The 27,275-nt window shown below is 48.8% G+C and overlaps 2 protein-coding genes across 5 annotated transcripts in view; both read right to left on the bottom strand.

Annotated features, from left to right (window-relative positions):
- Positions 1-18,979, bottom strand: part of CTDNEP1 (CTD nuclear envelope phosphatase 1) — a 25,595-nt gene extending 6,616 nt beyond the window's left edge. For both annotated transcript variants that reach the window (XM_032237875.1, XM_032237877.1), the window contains exons 1-4: positions 18,606-18,979; positions 6,292-6,358; positions 5,430-5,548; positions 955-1,026 (exon numbers count right to left, since the gene is read on the bottom strand). In XM_032237875.1, coding sequence (XP_032093766.1) covers positions 955-1,026; positions 5,430-5,548; positions 6,292-6,358; positions 18,606-18,707 — 360 coding nt within the window. In that variant the 5' untranslated portion in view covers positions 18,708-18,979. The remainder of the gene's footprint in view (positions 1-954; positions 1,027-5,429; positions 5,549-6,291; positions 6,359-18,605) is intronic.
- A 2,330-nt stretch (positions 18,980-21,309) lies between these two features.
- ELP5 (elongator acetyltransferase complex subunit 5) overlaps positions 21,310-27,275 on the bottom strand; it is a 17,929-nt gene continuing 11,963 nt past the window's right edge. For 2 of the 3 annotated variants that reach the window (XM_032237872.1, XM_032237873.1), the window contains exons 7-8: positions 26,342-26,442; positions 21,310-21,508 (exon numbers count right to left, since the gene is read on the bottom strand). In XM_032237872.1, the coding sequence (XP_032093763.1) occupies positions 21,400-21,508; positions 26,342-26,442 (210 nt within the window). In that variant the 3' untranslated portion in view covers positions 21,310-21,399. Of the gene's footprint in view, positions 21,509-26,341; positions 26,443-27,275 lie in introns of those variants that run through there. The other variant, XM_032237874.1, reaches the window with a different exon arrangement.

Below are 27,275 nucleotides of genomic sequence, written 5' to 3'. Positions count from 1 at the left end.
ACGGTCGCAAGCGTGGAAAAAGTTCCTGTCTCTTTCTATCAGATGGTCACTAAGTGAGGACCTTCCCAGCAATGACACCTTCCTGACCGTTTGGGTACTGGACCCCAAGGGGTGGGCATCCCCAGTGGTAAGAGCCGCTCCCCGCACCCAGAACGAGCCTGGGGAATGCCCGACACCCGTCCTCCCGCTTTGCCCAGCGCTAAATCTGTCCCGTGATTGCCCTCTCATTGCCCTCCCCCCCCTGTGTGGAGTTTGTTTCAGGAACAAAAGAGATGCCGCTGCCAGCAGGGCCCCCTTTTCTGGCTTGTCTAGCCTTCCGCCTCCATAGTCAGAGTGTTGTGGCCTGTTGGCCGTGGGCCCCTCCGGGAGCCAAATCGGAGGAGGAGGGGGCGTGGGAGTCAGGGGCAACATCAGGGCAAACCGAGAGGAAGGGGGAATGGAGGTGGCAGAGAGAGGGGGAGGCGTGGAGCCTGGGCTGTCCATCAGTCCTCAGATGGAGAGTCAACACCCCCCAGGTGATGAGAAAGAGGAGGAACAGCTGGGCCCAGTGCTTGATGTGCAGAAAGCAGAGGAGAGGAGAACAGTGGAAATCTATGGGCCGGTCCTCGGGACGGAAGAGCCACTGCTGTTAGCGAAGCCTCACCCTATCTCTGGGGGTCAAAAGCAGCGGACAGAGATGAATAGGTGTGACAGACAACTATTCATCTCCCTGCCGGACAGACTTGTCAGCCTGCGGTGAGAAACTTTTTCCTGGGGCTGCCGGCGCTCCGAACAAAGGAATCTTTGAGTTCACTTCAAAGGGTCGGTCGTGTTTTGGGGAGCTGGGTCAGAAAACAGGGACCTCCTGAATCACCGTGTGTGTTTGTGTGTCCGAGGGGAAGCTTTGCCTCCGTAGCCATCAGAAACACACACGCACACCCTCTCCGCCCCCGCGCGCAAACGTTGTGTGCTTACCACTTCTAGAAAAAAGTCCACGTGCGGCCTCTTATGTACAAAAAAACGGACCGGGTGCTTATCTATGACGACCTGGGGAAAGGAACGGTCATTAGAACAGGCATGAGAGAAAAAGGAACGAAGAGCCACGAGGGGCACGGAGAACCAGCATTTGACCCCCCCCCCAAAAAAGGCAGGCAATCGTGCCACCAACTGCACCCATTTCCCGGAACCAAACTACCGAGGACCGTAGTTACTCAATGCCTTGGCATCAGCCCGTCCCCCTCTCTAAGCAGTTTACAGAGTCAGCTCCCCCAGCCCCCACCAACAATCTAGGTCCTCATTTTACCGACCTCGGAAGGAAGGATGAGTCAGCCTTGAGCCGGTCAGGATCGAACTGCTGGCAGTGGGCAGAATTGGGCTGCAATACTACATTCTAAGCACTGCGTCACCCCAGCTAACTTCCTTCCTTCTCCATTTCCTTCCTTCCATTCTTCCTTCTTGCCTTTTTCTCTTCCTTCCCTTCCCAAGCAATAGGATGTAGACTTATATCCCACTTCACGGTGTTTTCCAGCCCTCTCTAAGCGGTTTACAGAGTCAGCCTCTTGCCCCCCACCCCCACCAATCTGGATCCTCGTTTGACCGACGTCGGGAGGACGGAAGGCTGAGTCAACCTTGAGCCCCATCAGGAGCGAACTCCAGGCTGTGCCACTGTGCGCCACCAGGGCACCTGTGGCCCCATCAACCAAAGAATTCTGGCTGGGACGTGTGTGTGTGCAGGAAAAGAGCATTCCTTGCCTGTGGAAGACTCCCCCCAGAAGTGGGGCAGACGCCCCCCCCCTTCCGCTCCCCAAACTCTCCTGGCTGTCCGTAAAGGCTTTTAAAACATGGCTCTGGGTACATCCCCCGAATGTGGCTCTGGGGAGCACTCGGAAATTGCTCCTCACTCTGCTTTTCCATCAATTTTTAACATTCCGTTCCCTCTTTTAAATTTCATAAGACTTTTTCGATGCTTTTAACACTTTATCATATGACTCCTAGAGTCCCTTTGTGAGAGAGATGGCCAATTCATGGATGGATGGATGGATGAAAGACAAAAAAGTTAAGTATAAAAAGTGGGAAGAGGGAGACATAACTAAGGCAGAATATCAGCAAATAGCCCGAGCCTGTAAAGATGAAGTGAGGCAAGCTAAGGCTCACAATGAAGAAAGGCTTGCCACAAAAGTAAAAAAATACCCAAAAAAGCTTCTTCCAACATGTTAAAAACAAGAAAAAGGTTAAGGAAACAATTAGTCCATTGCTGGGAGAAAGTGGCAAGAAGATGACAAGCCACAGGGAGAAAGCAGAACTATTTAACTCATGTTTTGCATCTGTCTTTACACAAAGGGATAAAACAGTCCAACCTATCAAAAACAGCACCACAAAAATCAGATTAGGAACACACATTGAAATAGGGAAGAAAACAGTAAGTGAGCACCTGTCTACCCTAGACGAGGTCAAATCACCAGGACCGGATGGATTATACCCCAGGGTTCTGAAGGAACTGGCAGACGAGATCTCAGAACCACTGAACTTTATCTTTCAGAGATCCTGAAGCATCGGGAAACTGCCAGAGGATTGGAAAAGAGCTGATGTGGTTCCCATCTTCAAAAAAGGGTGGAAAAAATAGAACCAGGAAACCACAGACCTATCAGCCTGACCTCAAAACCAGGGAAGATCCCGGAGAAGATAATCAAGCAACGAATTAGCGAACACCTAGAAGCAAACAAAGTAATAGCCAAAAGCCAACGTGGGTTTGTCAAAAACAGATCATGCCAGACTAATCTTATTGCATTCTGTGACAAAGGGACAAAATTAGTGGACCAGAGGAATGCCGTCGATGTAGTTTACTTGGACTTCAGTAAGGCATTTGATAAGGTAGACCATAACCTACTACTAGACAAAGTAGAAGAATGTGGGTTGGACAGCATCACCACCAGATGGATTCGTAACTGGCTGACCAACCGCACTCAACGTGGAGTCCTCAATGGAACTGCATCTACATGGAGGGGGGGATGCAGTGGGGGACCCCAAAGGCTCTGTTTTAGGCCCAGGACTCTTCAACATCTTCATCAATGATTTGGATGAGGGAATAAATGGGGAACTCATCAAATTTGCAGATGACACCCAGCTGGCAGGAATAGCCAACACTCCAGAAGACTTAAGGCTTAAGATACAGAAGGATCTGGACACACTTGAACATTGGGCATTATCTAACAAAATGGAATTCAAGGGTGAAAAGAGTCAGGTTCTACACTTAGGCAAGGAAAACGAAATGCACAGGTACAGTTTAGGTGGTACCTTGCTCAATAGTAGTAACTCTGAAAGGGATCTTGGAGTCCTAGTGGAGAACCATTTAAATAGGAGCCAGCTGTGGGCAGCAGCTGTCAAAAAAGCCAACACAGTTCTAGGCTGCATCAACAGAGGGAGAGACTCAAGATCATGTGAAGGGTTAATACCACTTTACAAGGCCTTGGAAAGGCCACACTTGGAATAACTGCATTCAGTTCTGGTCACCACGATGTAGAAAAGATGTGGAGACTCTCGAAAGAGTCCAGAGAAGAGCAACAAAGAGGATTAGGGGACTGGAGGCTAAAACATATGAAGAACAATTGCAGGAACTGGGTATGTCTAGTTGAATGAAAAGAAGGACCAGGGGAGACATGATAGCAGTTTTCCAATATCTCAGGGGTTGCCCCAAAGAAGAGGGAGTCAAACTATTCTCCAAGGCACCTGAGGGTAGAACAAGAAGCAATGGGTGGAAACTAATCAAGGAGAGAAGCAACTTAGAACTGAGGAGAAATTTTCTAACAGTGAGGACAACAATTTGCCACCAGAAGTTGCGAATGCCCCAACACTGGAAGTGTTTAAGAAGAGATTGGATAACCATTTGTCTAAAGTAGTGGAGGGTTTCCTGCCTAGGCAGGGGGTTGGACTAGAAGACCTCCAAGGTCCCTTCCAACTCTGCTATTATATTGGATGGATGGATGGATGGATGGATGGAGAGAGAGAGATCAGATATAGATAGATGATAGATAGATAGATAGATAGATAGATAGATAGATAGATAGATAGATGATAGATAGATAGATAGATGATAGATAGATAGATAGATAGATAGATAGATAGATAGATAGATAGATATACTTTATCATATGACTCCTAGAAGACCCTCTGTGAGAGAGAAGGCAAATTCATGGATGCATGGATAGATGGATAGATAGACAGACAGACAGACAGACAATGGATGGATATTAGGATGGCTGATTGATAGATGAAATGAAGATAGAAGATAGGAAGGTTGATATATGATAGAGACAGACAGACGATGGATGGATGGAAGGATGGATGGATGGATAGAAAGTTAGTTGATGGGCCAGGGGGAGTCGTGGGTGCTCCCACGGTGGAGCTGGGATGGGGCAACGGCTGGCGTGTCGCAGAAAGGGCTCTGCCTGCTACCTGTAGCCATCACGGCTACAGACTGATAGACAAGAATAGACATATTTGACAGATTATATATATATATATATATATATATATATATATATATATATATATATATATATATATATATATATAGATATAGATATAGATGATAGATGGATGGTTGATAGGTAGATAATATTGGGTAGATAGATATAGATGATACACAGACCAGTAGATACTACAGAAATAGACATAGATGATATCGTGTTTCCTCGAAAATAAGACCGGGTCTTATATTAATTTTTGCTCCAAAAGATGCATTATTTTTCATTTAGGTCTTATTTTTGGGGAAATACGGTACTATAAAACCTGGCTGATGAGCTTAACTGGGGTTTATTTGGGGGGTAGGGCTTATATTACCAGGTTTCCGAAAGATGCCCGAATTGATTCATGAGTATCGAGCCACGTTTCAAAGGAAAACCAGTCATTTATTAGGAGCCCCATTTGGGCAAGATCTCATTGCAGTCGGATCTGAGCCTCATTTGAATTATAGGTGAACTTTGCCCCCGTCCCTCCTCTCCCCTCAGTCTGTGTCATAAATCACATTCCCCAATGGAGGTGCACCCCTCCCAAGCCTGCTGCGGTAATCTGAGATCTGACTTTTGCCGAAAGTATGCGTGGAATGCGCTCCTCCCCCTTCTCTCACCATGGCAACTTTATGGGTTGACATTTGGCTCCCCTCACTTTCCAAAAGCAATTAGACAGACTCAGAAGTGGAGGCGTTTTTTTTACGCCAAGGCAAATTGACGGATGAAGTGCGATTCAGTGCCTGCCCCCCACCCCCACCGCTTGCCCTCCATCCCAAACCACTCCTGAAAGTTGCGTGAGCAGCCGGACCCCAGGCTTATGGCCGGTCCAGATGACGTGCCGGTCTGCAGGTCAAGAGCATGTCAGGACCACCACCCCAGTTTTGACCCAGTTATCTTGACCCCCGTTGTTTCTGCCCCCCGCCCCTTCCCAAAGAGGCTCACCTTCAGAATGAAGTCAGGGGGGGTTCCAGGCCTCACGGTAGGCCTGAGGACCCCGTCGTGATGCGAGTGGATGAGGGTCTCGTCCAGGTCCAGGACGAGGATCTTCCTCTTCACCTGATCTGCCAGAGAAAGGGGGGAAAAGAGGGGTGGGGGGCTTTTTCTTAATGGCTTTTTTTAACCACAGGGGGTCCTCGACTTACGACCGCCGTGGCTAAGCGGGGCGTTTGTTAAAGTCAGCTGCGCCTCATTTTACGACATTTCGTTGCCAGGGCTGTTAAGGGAATGGCTGCCGCTGTGAAGTTCACAATTGTGTCTGTGAAGACACAATTGAGCTCAGCATTTCCGCCGCTAAGCATGACAGTTAAGGGAGATTTGCCCCATATAAACGACCTTTCAGTTGCGAAGGGAATCCCTGTTGTTGCAGAGTGAGTTACATCGTTCTTAAGCGAATCCGGATCCCCCCCATCGACTTGCCCCATCGGAAGGTCGCTAAAGGGGATTGCGTGACACACACACATACCCGGGAGACTGTGACCGTCGTATATAGGAGAGCACTGCCTATTTACGACTGCCGCAACTGTCGTAAATACGAGCCCGTCGGCAAGCGTCTCAATTTGGATCCCGCGGCCGGGGGGGGCAAGGTCACTAAGTGTGAAAACGGTCACTAAATGAATTGTCTGCCTAGGGTCTTTTTTTAACGTTTGGAAGCTGCCCACATTGGCTTGATCAATCAATCATAATAGGAGGAAAGAGACAAAAAGGCCCAGCTGTCCATCTACCCCCACCAACCTCCCCCCCAAAGCCCCTCCCGGCACCCACCCCCACCCTGTCAAACACCCGGGAGAGAGGAGAGCCTACTTACTCAGCCGTTCTCGCGAAACTCGGGAAAGGGGGAGAATATCGTACCGCACCGTTTGATACTGGATCACCTGTAGGCAGAACACACAACAACGAAGACAACGTCAGGGTTGGGGGTGTGAAAGCAGGCCGAGGACCCAGCCAGACGCAGGGCGGCCACCGAGGAAGGCAGGCCGGGATTGGCCGGCTCCAAGGACCGCCGTTAAGAGTGCCGGGAAGCCACGACTCCTGCATTGTGGTTTCCTGAGTGGCCACGGAGACTTCCTCGCTTAGTGACACACACAAGGGAGGAAAGGGCCACTGTTAAGAAGAGGAGGAAGGAAGGAAGGAAAAGAGAGGGAGGGAGGGAGGGTGGGAGGAAGAGATAAAGACAAGGAAGAAAGGAAGGAAAGCAAATGAGAAAGGAGGGAGGGAGGGAGGGAGGAAAGGAAGGAAGAGAAGGGGAAGGAGGAAAGGAAAGAGAAAGGAAGGAAGAGGAAGGAGGAGACAGGATGGGAGGATGAAGGAGGGGGAGAGGAGGGGGAGGAGGCGAAGAAGGAAGGAAGGAGAGAAGGGGAAGGAAAAAAGAAAGGGGAAGGAGGGAGGGAAGAGGAAAGGAAAAAGGAAAGGATAGAGAAAGATAGATAAGGGAGCGAGGGAGCAAGGAAGGTGAGAAGGAAGAAAGGAAGATAATAGAAACAGAAAGAGGGAGAAAGAAAGGAAAAGGAGAAAGAAAGGAGGGGGGAAAGATGAGAAAGAGAAGGAGGGAGGGAGGGAGGGAGGGAGGACCTCATGCCACCTAGGGCATCAGGCTGTCAATCACAGGAGGCAACAGGGCACCTTTTAACATTTAGAAGCTCTGCCAATTCTATTTCTGACTCTGCCCACCAGCTGCTCCTTGGCCAAAGGCTCAGGCCCTCCGTCCCAAGGGCACCCACCCACCCAGCCCCCTCCTCTCTGCTTCTGTCACACACATACACACACACACACATTTCTGCATGCCAAGAGCCCCCCTCCCTTCCCCCCCACCAGTCCCCGGTGCCTCCGGATGGCCCCCTCCCACCCCACCAGCTCTTCTTCCAAAATTAGCTCCCTGTGGTTGGGAAGCCGGCCAGGGTCTCCAGCCCAGCAGGAGGGGAAGGGCAGGGAAGGCCAAGGGGAAGGGAGGTGGGGGGGGGCAGTTTGCTGACTTGGCAGAAAGGAGGACACAAGCTATTACAGCGAGGAATGGTGCCTGTATTTGGGAATGGAATGGAAGGAAGGAAGGAAGGAAGGAAGGAAGGAAGGAAGGAAGGAAAAAAGAGAAAGAAGAATCAAAAAGAAAGAGAAAGAGAGAAAGGAAGGAACAGAAAAAAGAAAAAGAGAGGGAAAGAAAGAAAGAGAGAGAAAGAAAGAAAGAAGAAAGAGAACGAAAGAGAGAAAGAGAAAGGAAGGAAAGAAGGAAGTAAGAGAAAGAAAAGGAAAAAGAGAGAGATAAAAAAGAAAAAAGAAAGGAGAAAGAGAAAAAGAGAGAGAAAAAGAAAAAGAGAGAGGAAGGAAGGAACAGAAAAAAGAGAAAGAGAGAGAAAGAAAGAAAAAGAAAGAAAAAGGGAAAAAAGAAAAGGGGGAAAAGAGAGAAAGAAAGAAAAAGAGAAAGAGAGAAAGAAAGGAAGGAAAGAAAGAAGGAAGAAGAAAAAGAAAAGGGGAAAAGAGAGAAAGAAAGAAAAATGAGAGAAAGAGAAAGAAAGAAAGGAAGGAATAGAAAGAAAGGAAGGAAGAGAAAGAAAGAAAGAAAGAAAGAAAGAGAAAGGAAGAAAAAAGAAAACGGGGAAAAGAGAGAAAGAAAAAGAGAGAGAAAGAGAAAGAGAGAGAGGAAGGAAGGAACAGAAAAAAGAAAAAGAGAGGGAAAGAAAGAAAAAGAGAAAGAAAGAAAAAGAAAGAGAATGAAAGAGAGAAAGAGAAAGGAAGGAAAGAAGGAAGAAAAGAGAAAGGGAAAAAGAGAGATAAAAAAGAAAAAAGAAAGGAGAAAGAGAAAAAGAAAAAGAGAGAGAAAAAGAAAAAGAGAGAGGAAGGAAGGAACAGAAAAAAGAGAGAGAGAGAAAGAAAGAGAAAGAAAGAAAGAAAGAAAAAGAAAGGAAGAAAAAAGAAAACGGGGAAAAGAGAGAAAGAAAAAGAGAAAGAGAGAAAGAAAGGAAGGAAAGAAAAGGAAGGAAGGAAGAAGAGAAAGAAAAGGGGAAAAGAGAGAGAGAAAGAAAGAAAAATGAGAGAAAGAGAAAGAAAGAAAGGAAGGAATAGAAAGAAAGGAAGAGAAAGAAAGAAAGAAAGAAAGAAAAAGGGGTTTTTTTGAGTGGAGGAAGGAGACTCCTGCTCTCAACAGAGCTGGGGGGGTCCTTATCCAAGGAGGTTGAAGCCCCCCATCTGGCCCCTTCCAGAGGCTGGAGGAATAGGGGGGGGGAAATATAACCCCAGAGCCCCTGCCCCCTGGAATAAGCCACAATGGATGCCAGGAGGCCAATGAGTTTTGAGAGGTGGGAGGGTGACCTTCCAAACCTATTTACATTATCCCCCCCTCTGCCCCCCAACATGTCAACTCAAATTAGAGGAGAAAAAAAACTGCAAATCGAGTCCTCTCCATGATTTGGAAGAAGACACCGGACAGCCGCTTGTCTCAAATGGCCGAGGGCCGTGGGCATGGACGCTCTCACCAGCTGCTGTTCGGGTTTCCGGAGCGCCAGCCAGCTGGTTTTTGCGGGCACCGGAGCGCCAGAAAACAGCCAAAACCCAGGGCATTTTTCGGGCTGTTTTCCAGGCCCAAATCAAGGTCTATTACGTCCACTGCGTTCCCACTATCTACCACCGAAGAAAGTGATGCTATCAAATCAAGGTAGCCCAGGCACATTTTCTGGGTGGTCCAATCGGGGCTGAATTGTGGCAAACCTCTGCAGGGCTGGGGAATTCTGGAGTCGAAGTACACAAGGCTGGAGAGACAGACCCTGGTTTAGAAGCAGCGATTGACTGAGAGATCTGGATCAGGGGGTCCCCAAACCTTCGGGGCCACTAAATTCATAATTTTAAATCCCCCGGACCACTAATATGAATCTAATGCAGTGTTTCTCAACCTTGGCAACTTGAAGATGTCTGGACTTCAAGTCCCAGAATTTCGCTGGCTGGGGAATTCTAGGAGTTGAAGTCCGGACATCTTCAAGTGGCCAAGGTTGAGAAACACTGATCTAATGATTGGGTGGATGGTTGCATGACAGGGTGGGCGTGGCCAACTCTATGTCACTCATGTCGAGGGGCACCTCACCCGCTCACCCCTCCCCGCCACGCCCCTCACCTGGGCTCCTTAGGGCCCCAACAGGGAGCCGTTGCCAGAGCGAGAAAGAGCTGGCAAAACAGCTCAGTTCCAATTGGATCTGGCTGAGAAGGAGGCTCAGCAGAAGCACCTCACTGAGGACTAGGAGCATGGGCTTTCCAAGCAGAGGGAAGTGCAAGGCCAGGTGCCGGCACCCGGAGACTTAGCGGGCTGAGACGGTCAGCCAGTTCCAGGCCGTGATGCCGTCCCATTGGAACGAGGCCCTCCGGCTCCTCCCTCCAGCCTTTGCCCAAAGCCCCTCACTAGGAGACCCCAAGTTGGAATTTCTGCCCCCTTCCGACCTCCACAAAAAGACCCCGAAGGGGGGAGACTCCCTGCAGCAACACAAGCGCCCGTTGCACGTATCCAGCCCAGGGGTCGTAGTTTGAGGACCCCGGATTGAGTGCAATATGAAAAATCCAAATAATTTTTCGTCGGACCACCAGCATTACTTCGCGGACCCCAAGTTGGGGACCGCTGATCTGGAGAACCTTACCGCTCTCCATCGCAGAGGTTGGCTTTGTTTCTTGGTCGTCCCCCCCCAGGTAACACCGAAAAACAGCCCCCGCCCCCTTCAGAGGTGCAACTAGGCGCAAGGGGAGAATTCGGTGCCCAAAGCTGTGGCGATGCCGGATGGGAGCGTGGCAGCCGAGCGACAGGCCTGGGTGTGGTGGAGAGGGCACAGAAATAGCAGCTTTGGCTATTTTGGGGTTTGAGAAAGGAGGAAGTAGAATTCCAGCAAAAAAGGAACCACCGATAGGCGTCATCCTGGCTCCCAAACCCCCATCGGGGCATTTTGCATTCTCAAAACCAAAGAGAAGTGGCTTGACTCTGCTCAGGAAGTGCTGTGCTCACACCCACGCCTGCAAATGTTCCCCTTACAGAGGCCAAAGGTGTAGAAGGGAACAGAGCTGGAAGGGGCCTTGGAGGCCTTCTAGTCCAGCCCTACACCGTTGCAGACCAGTGGCTGTCCAGGCTCTTCTCAAAAACCTCCAAGGGATGAAGCGCCCACAGCTTCTGGTGGCAAGCAGTTCCCACGGGCTAATGGTTAGGATTACTCCCAACAACCCACGCTGAAACCCGAGGGAGACTAAAACTTCCGATGAGGCGGCTCATCTGGAGGATCAGGGAGTCACCGAATAAGAGAGCTGGGAGGGGTCTTGGAGGTCATCTAGTCCAACCCCTTATTTGAGCAGAACACACACACACACCATCTATCTATCATCCTTCTATCTATCATTCTATCATTCTATTGCTATGTCTATCTACCTACCTATCATATCTCATCTATCTCTCTATCTATATCTATCTATCTATCTATCTATCTATCTATCTATCTATCTTTCTATCTATCTACTTTTCTATTGCTATATCTACCTACCTACCTACAGTATCTATCTCATCCATCCATCATTCTATCACTCTATTGCTATCTCTATCTACCTCATCTATCCTATCTATCAATCTATCATCTTTCTATCATTCTATTGCTATATCTATAATCTATCTATCATCTATCAATCTATCTATCTATCATTCTATTGCTATATCTATCATCTATCAATCTATCATCTATCTTTCTATCATTCTATTGTTTATCTATCATCTATCTAGCTATCATCTATCTATCTATCTATCTATCTATCTCTATCTATCATCTATATCTATCTATCTATCTATCTATCTATCTATCTATCTATCTATCTATCTATCTATCTATCTATCTATCTATCTATCTACATGAGACCTTATAGCATTTGAGACAAATGACCGTCCAATCTGTTCTTGAAAACCTCCAGTGATGAAGCGCCTACAACTTCTAGTGGCAAGCTGTTCCCCTGGTTAATTGTCCTCACTGTCAGGAAGTTTCTCCTCGGTTCTAGGTTGCTTCTCTCCTTGCTTAATTTCCATCCGTTGTTTCTTGTCCTGCCTTCCGGTGCTTTGGAGAATGGGTGCCCCCTCCCCTCCTCTTCTTTGGGGGCAGCCCCTCAAATAGTGGAAGACGGCTATCTTCTCTCCCCTGGTCCTTCTTCTCTCTAGACTGGCCAAACGCCATTCCTGCAGCCGTTCTTCCCGTCTTTAGCCTTCCCCCCAATCCCTCTTCTCTGCGTTCGTGTCCCCAGAGGTTGTGGGGGCTCCATCCCTGGAGGCCTTAAAGAAGAGGCTGGAGACCCATTGGTCTGGAATGGTGCAGGGTCTCCTGCTTGAGAAAAGGGTTGGACTAGAAGACCTCCAAGGTCCCTTCCAGCCCCACGGCTCCTGCATTTACAGCTGAACACAATACCTAAGCCATCTCTGTCCGCCTCCCCCCCCCCTTTGCTAGAAGATGAATAAACGGAAAGGTGGGGGGACGATGGCCACAGGCCCACTGAGGAATTCTGGGAATCGAACTCCCCAAGTCACAAAGGGGACATTGTGTACCACACACAAACACATACAAACAAACGCATAAACACACACACACAGAGTAGCAGCTACCTTTGTCTAGAATAGAGGCGACAAAATAATTTTTTTAATAGTGGGAGGAAGAAGAGGGAGGAAGCTTCGGGTGTGACACTGGAGTTCTCAGCAGCTCAACACACAAACACACACAAACACACCCACACACAGCACACTTGTTTGTCTCTGAGCTCAGCAGGCGTCCGGTCTTTCACTTTCAAATCCTTCAGCCAAGCCCTCCACCCCGTCACTTCTAACATTAAACTATGGAAGCACCAAAAAGATATGGTGGGGTGGGGAGAAATGATATTTGTTGGGTCAAAGAAAATCATTGTCCTAAGTTGACGTGAAATGTCTTGTGGCTGTCTCATCTAAGAAGACCCCTGGGCCAGGGGCGAAATGGCACAGGGGCTTCTGGCTCCCAGCTGCTGTTGGTTTCATTTAGCAGAACAACAGAGTTGGTGGGGACCGTGGAGGTCTTCTAGTCCAACCCTTACCCCCCCTGCTCAAAGAGGAAACCGTAGGCCATGCCAGACAAAGAAACCCCTCCTGATTTAGGTTCCAGTTTTTCTCCCCTCTCCTTTGAGATCCAGAAAAGGGGGAAACCCTCCTCCGAAGGTTGGGGTGACAGAAGCCAGAAAGCACATTAAGTATCCAACAGCCATGGATAATTAATGATTGATTGCTTTATAAGGAGAGAGAGAGAGGGAGGGAGACGGTGAGTGAAAGAGAATGTGAGAGTGAGAGAGAGAGTGTGAGAATGAGAGTGAGTGAAAGAGAATGTGAAAGAGTGAGAGTGAGAAAGGAGAGTGAGAAAGGAGAGTGAAAGAGAATGTGAAAGAGAGTGAGACAGAGAGAGTGAGAGAGTGAAAGAGAGAGAAAGAAAAAGAGTGAAAGAAAGAAAAAGTGAGAGTGTGAGAGTGAAAGAGAAAGAGAGTGAGTGAAATAGAGAGTGTGAGAAAGTGAAAGAAAATGAGAGAGTGAGAAAGAGTAAAAGAGTGTGAGAAAGAGAGAAAGACTGTGAGAAAGAGAAAGCATGAAAGAAAGAGAAAGAGTGTGAATGAAAGAGTGAAAGAAAAAGAGTGAGCGAGAGAGTGAAAGAGAAAGAGTGAAAGAAAAATAGCAAGACAGTAAGAGTGAAATAGAAAGAGAGAAGAGAGAAAGAGAGAGTGAGTGAGAAATGGAGAGTTTGAGAGAGAGACTGAGAAAGAGAGAAAGGGAGAAAGAAAGAGAGTGAGATGGAAAAAGAGAGAGAGTGAAAGAGTGAAAGACAAAGAGTGAGTGAGTGAGTGAGAAAGGGAGAGTTGGAGTAAGAGAAAGAGAGAGAGAGAGAGTGAAAGAGAAATAGAGTGAGAAAGAGAGAAAGGGAGAAAGAAAGAAAGTGAGATGGAGAAAGAGAGAGATGAAATCTGAGGATCTTGTGACTCAAAGGTTCCCACATCATAGAGAAGAGAGAGAGAGATGGATTGATGGCATGCAATTCACAACAAATATCAAGCTTAACTCGCAAGATTCAGCTCCAGGTAGTCCTCGACTTACGACACTTCATTTAGTGACCGTTTGAAGTTACGACGGCCCTGGAAAAAGGGACTTTTGACCGTTGTTGACGCTTGTCACCATTGCCGCATCCCCCGCAGTCACATGATCAAAATTCGGCCGTAGTGCAGCATCCCTGGGGTCATGTGATCCCCTGTCGCGACCTTCGGACAAGCGGAGCCCATGGGGAAGCCGGGTTCACTTAACAACCGGGTTACTCACTTAACCACGGTCACGATTCTCTTAATCATTGTGGCCCCAAACGTCGTAAAAAGGGGGCAAAACTCCCTTCTCCGTCCTGCTTAGTGGCAGAAATGCGGCCATAAGTCGAGGACTGCCTGTATTGTCTTGAACACACCTCCGTTCTCTTCCTTCTTCCTCTGTCGCCAGCTAAACAAATTCCCTTTTTACCCACCCACCCCCCCAGTTGCAATCAAGACATAAAACCTGAGTCCAGCTAGTTTCCACACTAAGAGGAAGAATGGGGAAGTATTGCAGTGTTAGGCCTCGACTTCTGACCGTTCATTTAGCGACCGTTCGAAGATAAAACAGGCCTGAAAAAAGCCACTCAGGAGCCCTTTTCGCACTTAGAAGCATCGTGGTCACCTGATCGAAATCCGGACGCCTATTTCTCACGGCCGCAGCGCCCAGGTGTGTGTGTGCGCGTGAGCAAAACTAAATTTCGCCACCCTCCAACCAGCCCAGGTCAAGGGAGGAAAGCCGGATTCATTTAACGACCGTGTTGCTCGCTTGACTGCTGAGACGCAACTCAGCCGTCGGGGCGGGAAAGGTGGCAAAACGGGTCCAAATTCACCGCCTCGCTTAGAGAAAGAGAAAGGCTTTGGGCTCCCTGGTGGTCGTAAGTCGAGGACTAACCTGTGCTTGCAAACTGAGGCTGCCACCCGTCTGGCCCTCTGCTGAATTCTCCCCCTTGGGAGACGGGGGGGGTGAATTTTAACAACCTCCAGGTGATTTGCCCCTCCTTCCCCTCAGCTCAGAGTCTCGGGAGATGCTACTACCTATAGTAACTTAAAAGTAAGGCTGTGGCATGCAGAGAAATCAAAACCACCCGCTTAGGGCTACGTCTGGGGGTCGTTTTGGACGGCGTTTAACCAACCCGGTTCTACTTCCCCGCCGCTGAATTCCTTTAGGGATCCTAGACCACCACACCAGCCAAGCCCGTCACACCATCCTTTCACTCCTACGTCACACACAACGCCCGTTCTTTTGTCGGACGTATCGGGAAGACACGTCGTCGTCGTCGTCCAGAGAACAGGTTTCGTTTATCTGACGGCAGAGGTTCGGGGACGGGATCTGTGATCGCCCTCGGCCTTGAATCTACTCCGCACCCCTGCCTCTTATTTACGGCCAGCAAGGGGGTGGATCCGCCCTGAACTCTGGCAAGCCGATTGGATCCCTGGAGCAGGTAAGTGGAAGCCTCCTCTGTACATAAGACGGGGTTGCGATAGGAAGAGACTGTGTGTAGCTCGGGGTTGGACAGGGGAGGGGGGGGGCTTGTTGGCTTTGTTTGGGGGGGGGGGCAGATGTTTTGTGACCCAACTAGGGAACGTCATCGGGGCTAGAAGGGAAGGAGGTCTAGCAGAGAAGAGGAGGAGGAGGGAGGAGACTGTGGGCTCCTTGGTGCTCTCTGAGCTGGATGGTTGCAAACATTTGGGGAGAGGAGGAGGAAGAGGAGAAGAACTTTGGGGTCTTTGCGGGGGTCTCTGAGCTGGGTGGTTTCCTTGCAAACATTTGGGGAGAGGAGGAGGAAGAGGAAAAGGAGAGGAGGAACGTGGGGTTCTTGGGGGTCTCTGAGCTGGATGGTTTTCTTGCAGACATCTCATGACCCAACTAGGGAATATCATCAGTTTGAGAAGGGGGGAGGAGGAGGAAGAGTAAGGTTGTGGGTTCTTTGGTGCTCTCTGAGCTGGATGGTTTCCCTGCAAACATTTGGGGAGAGGAGGAGGAAGAGAGAAGAATGTGGAGGAGGACTGTGGGGTCTTTGGGGGTCTCTGAGCTGGGTGGTTTCCTTGCAGATGTTTCATGAACCAACTAGGGAACATCATCAGGGATGGAAGGAAGGAAGGAATGAAGGGAGGGAGGAAGAAAAGAAGGAAGGGAGGGAGGAAGAAAAGAAGGAAGAAGGGAGAAAAGAAGGAAGGGAGGGAGGAGGATTGTGGGATCCTTGCTCTCTGAGTTTGATGGTTTCCTTGCAGATGTTTCATGAACCAACTAGGGAACATCATCAGTGCTGGAAGGAAGGAAGGAAGGAAGGGAGGAAGGGAGGGAGGAAGAAAAGAAGGAAGGGAGGGAGGGAGGAAGAAAAGAAGGAAGAAGGGAGAAAAGAAGGAAGGGAGGGAGGAGGATTGTGGGATCCTTGCTCTCTGAGTTTGATGGTTTCCTTGCAGATGTTTCATGAACCAACTAGGGAACATCATCAGTGCTGGAAGGAAGGAAGGAAGGAAGGGAGGGAGGAAGGAAGGGAGGGAGGGAGGAAGAAAAGAAGGAAGAAGGGAGAAAAGAAGGAAGGGAGGGAGGAGGATTGTGGGATCCTTGCTCTCTGAGTTTGATGGTTTCCTTGCAGATGTTTCATGACCCAACTAGGGAACATCATCAGTGCTGGAAGGAAGAAAGGAAGGAATGGAAGGAGGGAGGGAGAAAGGAAGGGAGGGAGGAAGGAGGGAGGGAGAAAGGAAGGGAGGGAGGAGGAGGACTGTGGGGTCCTTGGTGCTCTCTGTGCTGGGTGGTTCCCTTGCAGACGTTTCATGACCCATCTAGGGAACCTCATCAGTGCTCGAAAGGAAGGAGGTGTGCTCTCTGTTTACATGCTCCCGTAGTGGCTCTCCCCGCCTGTGTTGGGGGCGGTGTGAGGGTTCTTGGGAATTCCTCAATTAGTTCCCAGCCCTCAATTAGGAGGTGCTCACCAGGAACCGGCACACCGATAAGCAGAGATTAAACCCAGGATTAGTCATCAGGGCAACGACCAAGCAGCTGATCAAGGAAGCACCAACTTGAGCAAGTCAAAGGTCAAAACAGCTTAATGAAGGAACCACCAAAACCGCTTCGAACCCTTGACAGGACAAACCAACTTTGAGATAAAGAGAGAGGAGGGCTTTCTAGCGCTGATGAGGTTCCCCAGCTGGGTCATGAGACGTCTGCCAGGAAAACCACCAAGACTCAGAGAGCACCAAGGACCCCCCACAGTTATCCCTTTTCCTCTCCCACCGCCCCAATTCTCTGTCTCCTGCACTCTGCAAGCCCCTCTTCCCTTCTGGGCTGATGGCGTTCTCTAGTTGGGCCATGAAACGTCTGGAAGTAAACAACCAAGACTTAGAGAGCACCAAGGACCCCCACAGTTGTTGTTCCTCCTCCTCCTCCTCGCAAACTCCACTCTCCACTCTCTTCTAGCGCCGATGTTGTTATGTAGCTGGGTCCATGAAACATCTGCAAGGAAACCACCCAGCTCGGAGGATACCAAGGACTCCACAGTCCTTTTCTTCCTCCTCCTCCACTCCCTTCTAGCACTGATGATATTCCCTAGTTGGGTCATGAGACGGCTGCAAAATACCCCCCCCCAGCTCAGAGACCCCCAAGGACCCCACAGTTCTCCTCCTCTTCCTCCTCCTCCTCTCTGCAAACAATACTCCCTCCTAGCACTGATGATGTTCCCTAGTTGGGTCATGAAACGTCTTCAGGAAAACCACCAAGCTCAGAGAGGACCCTTTTCTTCCTCCTCTCCTCCTCCTCTTCTTTCTCCCCCTCCTCTTCCTCCTCTCATCCTCCTCTCTGCAAACAATACTCCCTCCTAGCACTGATGATATTCCCTAGTTGGGTCATGAAACGTCTTCAGGAAAACAACCAGGTTCAGAGAGAATGAAGGACCCCATTCTTCTCCTATTCTTCCTCCTCCTCCTCCGCTTCTCCTCCTCCCTGCAAACACCACTCCCTCCTAGCACTGATGATATTCCCTAGTTGGGTCATGAGACGGCTGCAAAATAACACCCCCCCCAGCTCAGAGACCCCTAAGGACCCCACAATCCTCCTCCCCTTCTCCTCCTTCTTCTCTTCTTCCTCCTCCTCCTCTCTGCAAACAATACTCCCTCCTAGCACTGATGCTGTTCCCTAGTTGGGTCATGAAATGTCTGCAGGAAAACAACCAGGTTCAGAGAGAATGAAGGACCCCATTCTTCTCCTTTTCTTCCTCCTTCTCCTCCTCTTCCTCCACTCCCTTCTAGCACTGATGTTCCCTAGTTGGGTCATGAAACGTCTGGAAGAAAACTACCAAGTTTAGAGAGAATGAAGGACCCCATTCTTCTCCTTTCCTTCCTCCTCCTCTTCTCCTCCTCCTTCTCTTCTTCCTTTTCTTCCTCCTCCTCCTCCTCTTCCTCCACTCCCTCCTAGCACTGATGATGTTCCCTAGTTGGGTCATGAAACGTCTTCAGGAAAACAACCAGGTTCAGAGAGAATGAAGGACCCCATTCTTCTCCTATTCTTCCTCCTCTCATCCTCCTCCTCCTCCTCCTCCTCCTCCTCTCTGCAAACCCCACTCCCTCCTAGCACTGATGATATACCCTAGTTGGGTCATGAGACGGCTGCAAAATAACCCCCCCCCCAGCTCAGAGACCCCCAAGGACCCCTCAGTCCTCCTCCTCCCCCTTTCCTTCCTCTACTCTTCAACACCCCCCCCTCCTACTTGTACTACTGATCTTGTTACCTAGTTGGGTCATGAAACGTCTGTGAGAAAACCACCCAGCTCAGAGAGCCCCCCCAGGAGCCCCAAAGTCCTTCCTCCCTGCGAGCACTGATGAGGCTCCCTAGTTGGGTCATGACAACCACCCAGCTGAGCCTCCCGGCCCTTTCCTGCCTCTTCCTCCCCACCAGCCCAGGCGCCCGCATCGTGTTCCCTAGCCGGGTCCTGAGACGTCTCCCAGAGGCCCCTCGAGTACGGGAAGGACTTACAGGCCGCCTATCCCACAGGGAAGCCCCCCCCCCTCCCGCCCTCTGCACGTCCTCAGAGGCGCCCTACTCACGGTGCGGGCCTGCCGTCGCAGCAGGTAGAGCAGGAAGCTCCAGAGCTTGGCGGCGAAGGCCAGGAAGGCCCGGAGGCCGAGCAGGCACTGCGAGCGCATCATCCCGCCGGCGGGGCCCGCCGCGCCCCCGGCCCGGCCCAGCTCCGCCAGCTTCCAGCGGGGGGGAAAGGAGGGACGGCCGAAGGGAAAGAGGAGGAGGACGGCAGGGCCCTCCGAAGGGGGTCAGCCCGTGCCGGCGGGCCCCGCCATCCCCGGCTCCCTCGCCCGCTCGCTCGCTCGTTCGCCCGGCCGCCTGAGGGGGAAGCGCTGGCCCCCCGCCGACGCTCGCCAGAGGGACCGCTTCCGGATCAACCGACCGAGCGCCCAGCGTCTGCTTCCGGGGCGGCGGGAGGAAGGGGAGGCGCGTCCAATTAGAAGGCGAGGGAAGAGGGAAAGGCGGGGCTGAGGGGACCCCGCGCATGCGCGCCTCCGCTTTGTGAACCAACCAACCCCCCCCACCAAAAAAAAGGAAATAAAGGAGACCGTGGAGGAATTTGAAAGCGAGAGATGGGAGAGCGGAGCCGGCCAGTCAGCGTGCGGTTCAGACGCGCATGCGCCGTCAAGACGGGGAAAAAAAAAGTGAAAACGCATGCGCGGACATTTCCCGCCTTTTCTCCCACACAAGTTGAAATGCAAAAAAAATAAAAATAAATTCTCTCTCTATATATATATATATATATATGTGTGTGCATTTTGTTGTCTGCTTCTTTTGTGGTTTCCCTAACACCCTGCAACTGTGGAAAGCAGGCAGGGTTTTGATGCCGAGGATGATCTTCAGAGGGGAGGTGGGCAACACTGCAGGGTTGGTTTTTTCCCCCTCTCTTTCACACCACACAGACAAAGCAGGGAAGTTGTGATTTATTTTTTTCCTTCTTCTCGGTTCTGGAGTCGTTATGCTGCTGTCCCAAAGCTGCCGGCCGTTCTCGGGGCCTTGAGATCTGGTTTTTACGCAGCCTTGCAATTTCTGCTTTTTGTCCATTTTCCCAAAATTATGTTTCCCTTTGGGTAAAAAATAATAATAATAGAGATCTAGATTTGGCCTTAAAATGAAGCACTCGGGTTTCATTTAGCAAACTGTGGTCACGACGGGTGGACATCAACTCCCAGAATTCCCCAGCCAGCTATGCTGGCTGGGGAATTCTGGGAGTTGAAGTCCACCCATCTTAAAGAGTTGTCAATCCTGAGAAAAAAACTCTTCGAAGGGGTTTATATTCCCCCAAAGATGCAGTCATGGAAGTCACCCACATCCATCATTTTGTAAAAAAAAAAAAACACAATTCCATGGCAAATTTTTAAATGCACAAAAAAGATGCAAACAGGGTGATGATTTATTGTTTATAGAATAGAGAATCAAATGGAATGAATAAAATATAGAATTAGAATAGAATAAGGAATAGAAAGTAGAATAGAAAGAATAGAATAGAAAATCGAATGGAATGAATAATAAAATATAGAATTAGATTAGAATAGAATAAGGAATAGAAAGTAGAATAGAATAGAAAATCGAATGGAATGAATAATAAAATATAGAATTAGATTAGATTAGAATAGAAAGGAATACAAAGTAGAATAGAATAGAATAGAAAATTGAATGGAATGAATAATAAAATATAGAATTAGATTAGATTAGAATAGAATAAGGAATAGAAAGTAGAATAGAATAGAAAATCGAATGGAATGAATAATAAAATATAGAATTAGATTAGATTAGAATAGAATAAGGAATACAAAGTAGAATAGAATAGAATAGAAAATCGAATGGAATGAATAATAAAATATAGAATTAGATTAGATTAGAATAGAATAAGGGATAGAAAGTAGAATAGAAAGAATAGAAAATCGAATGGAATGAATAATAAAATATAGAATTAGATTAGAAGGAATAGAAAGTAGAATAAAATAGAATAGAAAATCAAATGAAATGAATAATAAAATATAATTAGATTAGATTAGAATAGATTAGAATAGAAAATAGAATAGAATAGAAAATAGAATAGAATAGAAAATAGAATAAATGGGAAATAATAAATAGAAAATAGAATAGAATTCTTTATTGGCCAAGTGTGATTGGACACACAAGGAATTTATCTTTGCTGCATAAACTCTCGGTGTACATAAAAAGACAAGATCCGCGTCGTCAATTGCAAAAGTTCAGGAAAAAGGAAAAAGCGCCAGAAGGAATTAAGGAGAAACTTCCTAACAATGAGAACAATTAACCAGTGGAACTGCTTGCCACCAGAAGCCATGGGTGCTCCATCACTGGAGGTTTTCAAGAAGAGATTGGAAACGCCACTTGTCTGAAATGGTCTAGGGGTCTTCTTCTTGAGCAGGAGGTTGGGCTAGAAGACCTCTAAGGTCCCTTCCAGCTCGGTTATTCCATTCTATTGCATTGAGAGTCGGACGGAGCCTGTCCTGTCGGCACTCAAGATAGTTTATTGGCTGCTTGGCTCGGAATCTCTCCTTCGTCAAAAGGATGGAGGGTATCAAATCCCTCTGTCCACCGTCAGCAATTCCTCTCCGGGATCCAAACCGGTTTTACTCCTGTCCTTTCCCAGAAAAAAAAAGCAGCAAATCTGGATGGTTTTTCTCTCTTCGGATGGCCCCGGGTTCCGATTTGCCCTGCCAGAACATTCCTCGCGCTTCACCGGTTCTGCCCCCCCCTCCCCTCCCCTCCATCATTCCCAAGTTGCCGAGGAAAGCAGCTCGTGGCAGGATTCCAGTTCCAGATCTGGAACAACTTCCCCCCGTTTCGCTTTCAGACGTCCAAGTCGTCATCGGGATCTTCATCGTCAAAGTCATCGGCGGCGTCCGGTTCGTAGTAGATTTTGCCTTCCTCCGTCGATGTTTGTAGCAGAGAGGACTTCCTGGAAGGGAGGAAGGAAGCAGAGGAGAGGAAAAAAGGATTTGTCTGCCTATAATTCATCCTCTCTCTCTCTCTTTCACACATCTTTATTCATCCATCCATCCTCTGGAAGGTGTTTTGATCCCTGGAGGTTTTTATGGAGAGCTTGGAGAGCCGTTGGTCTGAAAGGCTGTATAAGGCCTCCTGCTTGAGCAGGGGGTTGGACTAGATGACCTCCAGGGTCCCTTCCCATCTTTTGTTTCTATGGTCTGTCTATCTAACCTCTCCCTCCCTCCCTCTATCATCTGTCTGTTTCTATCATCTCTGTGTGTGTGTGTGTGTCTTATTATCTATCTATCTATGCCCGTCTGTCTATCATCTATGTCTGTGTTTGTCTATTTATCTATCATCTATTATAATCTATGTATATTTTTATCTCTCTCCTCTCTCTCTCTCTTTTCTACCTATATACATACATACATACATACATACATCTAATCTATCCTATCATCCATCCATCCATCCATCCATCATCTCTCACTCTCTATCCATCCTACCTACCTACCTACCTACCTACCTACCTACCTACCTACCTTTCTATCTATCTATCTATCTATCTATCTATCTATCTATCTATCTATCTATCTATCCAACATCTATCATCTATCTAATCTATCTCTATCTATCTATCTATCATCTATCTATCCATCCATCCATCCATCCATCCATCCATCCATCCATCCTACCTAGTTATCTATCTATCTATCTATCATCTATCATCTATCTATCTATCTATCCATCCATCCATCCATCCATCCATCCATCCATCCATCCATCCATCCATCCTACCTAGTTATCTATCTATCTATCTATCTATCTATCTATCTATCTATCTATCTATCTATCTATCTATCTATCATCTATCTATCTATCTATCTATCTATCTATCTATCTATCTATCTATCTATCTATCTATCTATCTATCCTATCTACATACCTAACTATCTATCCATCCATCCATCCTACCTAGTTATCTATCTATCTATCATCTATCCATCCATCCATCCATCCATCCATCCATCCATCCATCCATCCTATCTATTTACCTACCTACCTACCCACCCACCCATCCATCCAATCTATCATCTCGTCCGGGACTTAATTTTAGACGAGAGGGCAGACCTGGCATGTATTACTGAAACCTGGCTGGGCCCGGAGGGAGGAGTCCCCCTCGTAGAGATGTGCCCAGAAGGATTTCAGGTGCTGCACCAGCCGAGAGCCCAGGGAAGGGGTGGGGGTGTGGCTATTGTTATCCGGGAGTCGTTAGCACCACGTAGGGTCCCTGCTCCGGAGCTTGTCGGGTGTGAGTCTCTGCTGATAAAGTTGGACCTCAAGGGTCAAGCGGGTCTGCTGTTAACGTACCTGCCTCCCAACAGCGTTGCAGCAGCCCTCCCCTCGCTCCTCGAGTCGGTAGCCGAGCTGGCAATTGAGTTCCCTAGACTTATGGTCTTGGGGGACTTCAATTTGCCTTCGCTCGGTGAACACTCTGATGGGGCGCAGGAGTTCATGGCTTCCATGACAGCCATGGGCTTTACCCAGGTAATTCGGGGCCCAACCCACTCAGCTGGTCACATGCTCGACCTCGTATTTCTCTCGGAGCAGTGGATGTGTGATCTTGGTCTGAGGGGTACTGAGATCATACCCCTGTCGTGGTCAGACCACTGCCTACTGAGGCTCGACTTCCGGAGACCAAACCCCCACTGTAGGGAGGAGGAACCGACCAGGTGGTTCCGCCCCAGGCGACTTATGGACCCCTTGAGGTTCCAGACGGAGCTTGGGGTTATTCCTGATACTCTCGCCCACAGTCCGGTGGAGACTCTGGTTGCTGCCTGGCACTCGGCAGCATCGGAGACCCTCGACCGGATTGTGCCACTACGGCCCCTCCGAGGTAGCGGATCCCGGAGGCCTCCTTGGTTCACCGAGGAGCTCCGGGAGATGAAGCGCCGGAGGAGACGCCTAGAGCACCTATGGAGGTCCGATAAATCCGAGGCGAACCGAGCAATCCTAACAACCAGCACCAAGGAGTACATCAGGGCACTTAGGGCAGCAAAAAGATCTCACATTGCCACCTTGGTTGCGTCCGCTGAGTCCCGCCCAGCCACCCTGTTTAGGATAGCCCGTTCCCTCCTAAATAGGAGGGATACGGGGGAACCCTTGCAGGGTAGAGCTGAGGATTATGCCCAATTCTTAGCGGACAAAATTGCTCGGTTTCGGTCGGATTTGGACTCCATTCCTGCAGTTCCAGCCGAGGCACAAGGGGATGAATTGGTAGACCACCTCTGGGTTGAGTTTCAGGATGTTGCCCCTGGGGATGTGGACAAGGCCATGAGAGCTGTGAGTGCCTCCACCTGCGTACTGGACCCGTGTCCCTCATGGCTGGTTGCTAACAGCAGTGAGGTGACACGAGGCTGGATCCAGGCGGTTGTTACCGCCTCCCTTCGGGAGGGGCACTTCCCCGCCGCACTCAAAGCGGCGGTGGTGAGACCCCTCCTGAAGAAGCCATCTTTGGATCCAGCTGTCCTTAACAACTACCGTCCAGTCTCCAACCTCCCATTTGTTGGGAAGGTTGTTGAGAAGGTGGTGGCCTTCCAGCTCCAGCGGTCCTTGGAGGAAGCAAGTTATCTCGACCCCTTCCAGTCAGGCTTCAGACCCGGTTACAGCACAGAAACCGCTTTGGTCGCATTGACCGATGATCTTTGGAGAGCCAGAGATGGAGGCCATGCCTCCATCCTGGTTCTCCTCGACCTCTCGGCGGCTTTCGATACCATCGACCATGGTATCCTTCTGCGACGACTGCGGGAGGTGGGGGTGGGAGGCACTGTGTTACGGTGGTTCTCCTCCTACCTCTCGGACAGGTCGCAGTCGGTGTTAGTGGGGGGGCAGAGATCGACCCCTAGGCCCCTAACATATGGGGTGCCGCAGGGTTCGGTCTTATCCCCCCTACTATTCAACATCTACATGAAACCGCTGGGTGAGATCATTCGGAGGCACGGGATAAGATACCATCAATACGCGGACGATACTCAATTGTATCTGTCCGCCCCGTGCCAACTCAATGAAGCGGTGGACGTGATGAACCGAGGTCTTGAGGCCGTTATGGACTGGATGACGGCTAACAAGCTTGTACTCAACCCGGAGAAGACCGAGTGGCTGTTGTGCTTTCCTCCCAATAATTCGATCGGTGTTCCATCGCTCAGGCTGGGGGGTCAAACTCTATACCCCTCAGAGAGGGTTCGCAACTTGGGAGTCCTCCTGGACCCACAGCTGACTTTTGACCATCATTTGACGGCTGTGACCAGGGGGGCATTTGCCCAGGTTCGCCTGGTGCGCCAGTTGCGACCCTACCTGAACCGGGAGGCCCTCACAACAGTCACTCGGGCCCTTGTGACCTCTAGGCTGGAATACTGCAACGTGCTCTACATGGGGCTGCCCTTGAAGAGCATCCGGCGACTTCAGCTAGTCCAGAACGCAGCCGCGCGAGTGATTGTGGGTGCACCTCGGTTCACCCACATAACACCTATCCTCCGCGAGCTGCGCTGGCTACCTGTTGATCTCCGGGTGCGCTTCAAGGTGCTACTTATCACTCATAAAGCCCTTCATGGTAGTGGGTCTGCGTACTTGAGAGACCGCCTCCTGCCAATTACCTCCCTGCGACCAATAAGATCACATAGATTAGGCCTTCTCCGAGCTCCATCTGCCAGTCAATGCCGACTGGCAACTACGCGGAGGAGAGCCTTTTCAGTAGTAGCTCCGACCCTTTGGAACGATCTCCCCGTGGAGATCCGTACCCTCACCACCGTCCAGACCTTCCGCACAGCCCTTAAGACCTGGCTAGCCCGTCAGGCCTGGGGACAAAGATAACTGCCCCCACCCGAATGATGAATGAATGTTGTTACTATTTTACTTCTATGTATTGTTGTGTCTATTGTCTGTATACCCCCCCCCCCTTTATTTTATGTAAGCCGCCCTGAGTCCCCTCAGGGAAAAGGGCGGCCTATAAGCATCAATAAATACAAATACAAATACAAATCTATCTAATATTGAGGTTCTTAAGAAGAGGCCATTTGTCTGAGATGTTATAGGGCCTCCTGCTTGAGCAGGGGGTTGGACTAGATGACCTCCAAGGTTTCTTCCACCTCTATTATTCTACGTATTTATAAAACTGATGTGCTTCTCTATCTCATTACCCAAGCGAGGAACCAAGACGTGTTCGACGTAACCTCACAGAGGTATGAGGTCCTTTATTTTTTATTTATATATTTACATCCCTCCTTTTTTCGTTTTACAAACAACTTAAGGTGCAAACATATCCAATATTCCTTCCTCCTCTTTTCCCCACAACAGCTGGCTTTTAGGCCTAAGGCAGGACTAGAACTCCCCGTCTCCTGGTGATTGGCCCAAAGTCACCCAGCCGGCCTTCATGGCTAAGGCGGGACTAGAACTCCCAGTCTCCTGCTTCCTAACCTCCTGCCTTCACTACTAGGCAAAAATGGCTCTTAAGGAACATGCCAACTGAATGTAAATATACATATTTTAAAATATGGGTTTTTTTTAAAAACGGAATGTGCCAATTAAGTCTTGGTCCATTGTACTTAAAAGTTGCCAAGTGAGCTCCGTTGAACGGAAGATTTCATATTTGTAGGCTTCTTCTGTCCTTCTCTCCTTGCCAAAATATTCTAAGCCCCCCCCCCCCCCCCGGCCGTTTTGTGGAGGGCGTTGGGCAGCGTGTAAATTGAATCGGTGGACAAATGAAATATTTCGAGAGGAAATTACAGAAAGAGACGGAGGTCCTTACTTTTCCTCGCTGAACTGGTACGGGAGAGGCACCGATTCTCTGGCTTGGCGCTCAGCCTCCGTGAGACGCAGGTTGAAGGTCAGGCGGGCCGTCGGATCAACCTGGAGAGATGTCCAAGGTCAACGGCGTTCGTGGATCAAAGGAAAGAAAGAAAGAAAGAAAGAAAGAAAGAAAGAAGAAGGAAGAAGGAAGGAAGGAAGAAAGAAAGAAAAAGAAAGAAAGGAAGGAAGGAAGGAAGGAAGAAGGAAGAAAGAAAGAAAGAAAAGAAAGGAAGAAAGAAAGAAAGGAAGGAAGGAAGGAAAGAAAGGAAGGAAGGAAGGAAAGAAAGAAAGAGAAAGGAAGGAAGGAAGGAAGGAAAGAAAGAGAAAGGAAGGAAGAAATAAATTAGGAAAGAAGGAAAGGAAGGAAGGAAGGAAAGAAAGAAAGAAAGAAAGAGAAAGGAAGGAAGAAAGAAAGAAAGAAGGAAAGAAAGAGAAAGAAAGGAAGGAAGGAAGGAAAGAAAGAAAGAGAAAGGAAGGAAGAAAGAAAGAAGGAAGGAAAGAAGGAAGGAAGGAAAGAAAGAAAAAGGAAGGAAGGAAAGAAAGAGAAAGGAAGGAAGGAAGGAAAGAGAAAGGAAGGAAGAAAGAAAGAAAGGAAGGAAAGAAAGAGAAAGGAAGGAAGGAAGGAAGGAAAGAGAAAGGAAGGAAGAAAGAAAGAAATTAGGAAAGAAGGAAAGAAGGAAAGAAAGGAAGGAAGGAAAGAAAGAAAGAGAAAGGAAGGAAGGAAGGAAAGAAAGAAAAAGGAAGGAAGAAAGAAAGAAAGAAAGAAAGAAAGAAGAAAGAAAGAAAAAGAAGAAAGAAAGAAAAAAGGAAGGAAGGAAGAAAGGAAGGAAGGAAGAAAGAAAGAAAGAAAGAAAGAAAGAAAGAAAGAAAGAAAGAAAGAAAGAAAAGAATTC

This window comes from Thamnophis elegans, chromosome Z (genome assembly GCF_009769535.1).
Source record: "Thamnophis elegans isolate rThaEle1 chromosome Z, rThaEle1.pri, whole genome shotgun sequence".
In the NCBI taxonomy this organism is placed as follows: domain Eukaryota; kingdom Metazoa; phylum Chordata; class Lepidosauria; order Squamata; family Colubridae; genus Thamnophis; species Thamnophis elegans.
Note: the sequence above shows the minus strand (reverse complement) of the source record. Positions and strands in the feature narration are given on the sequence as shown.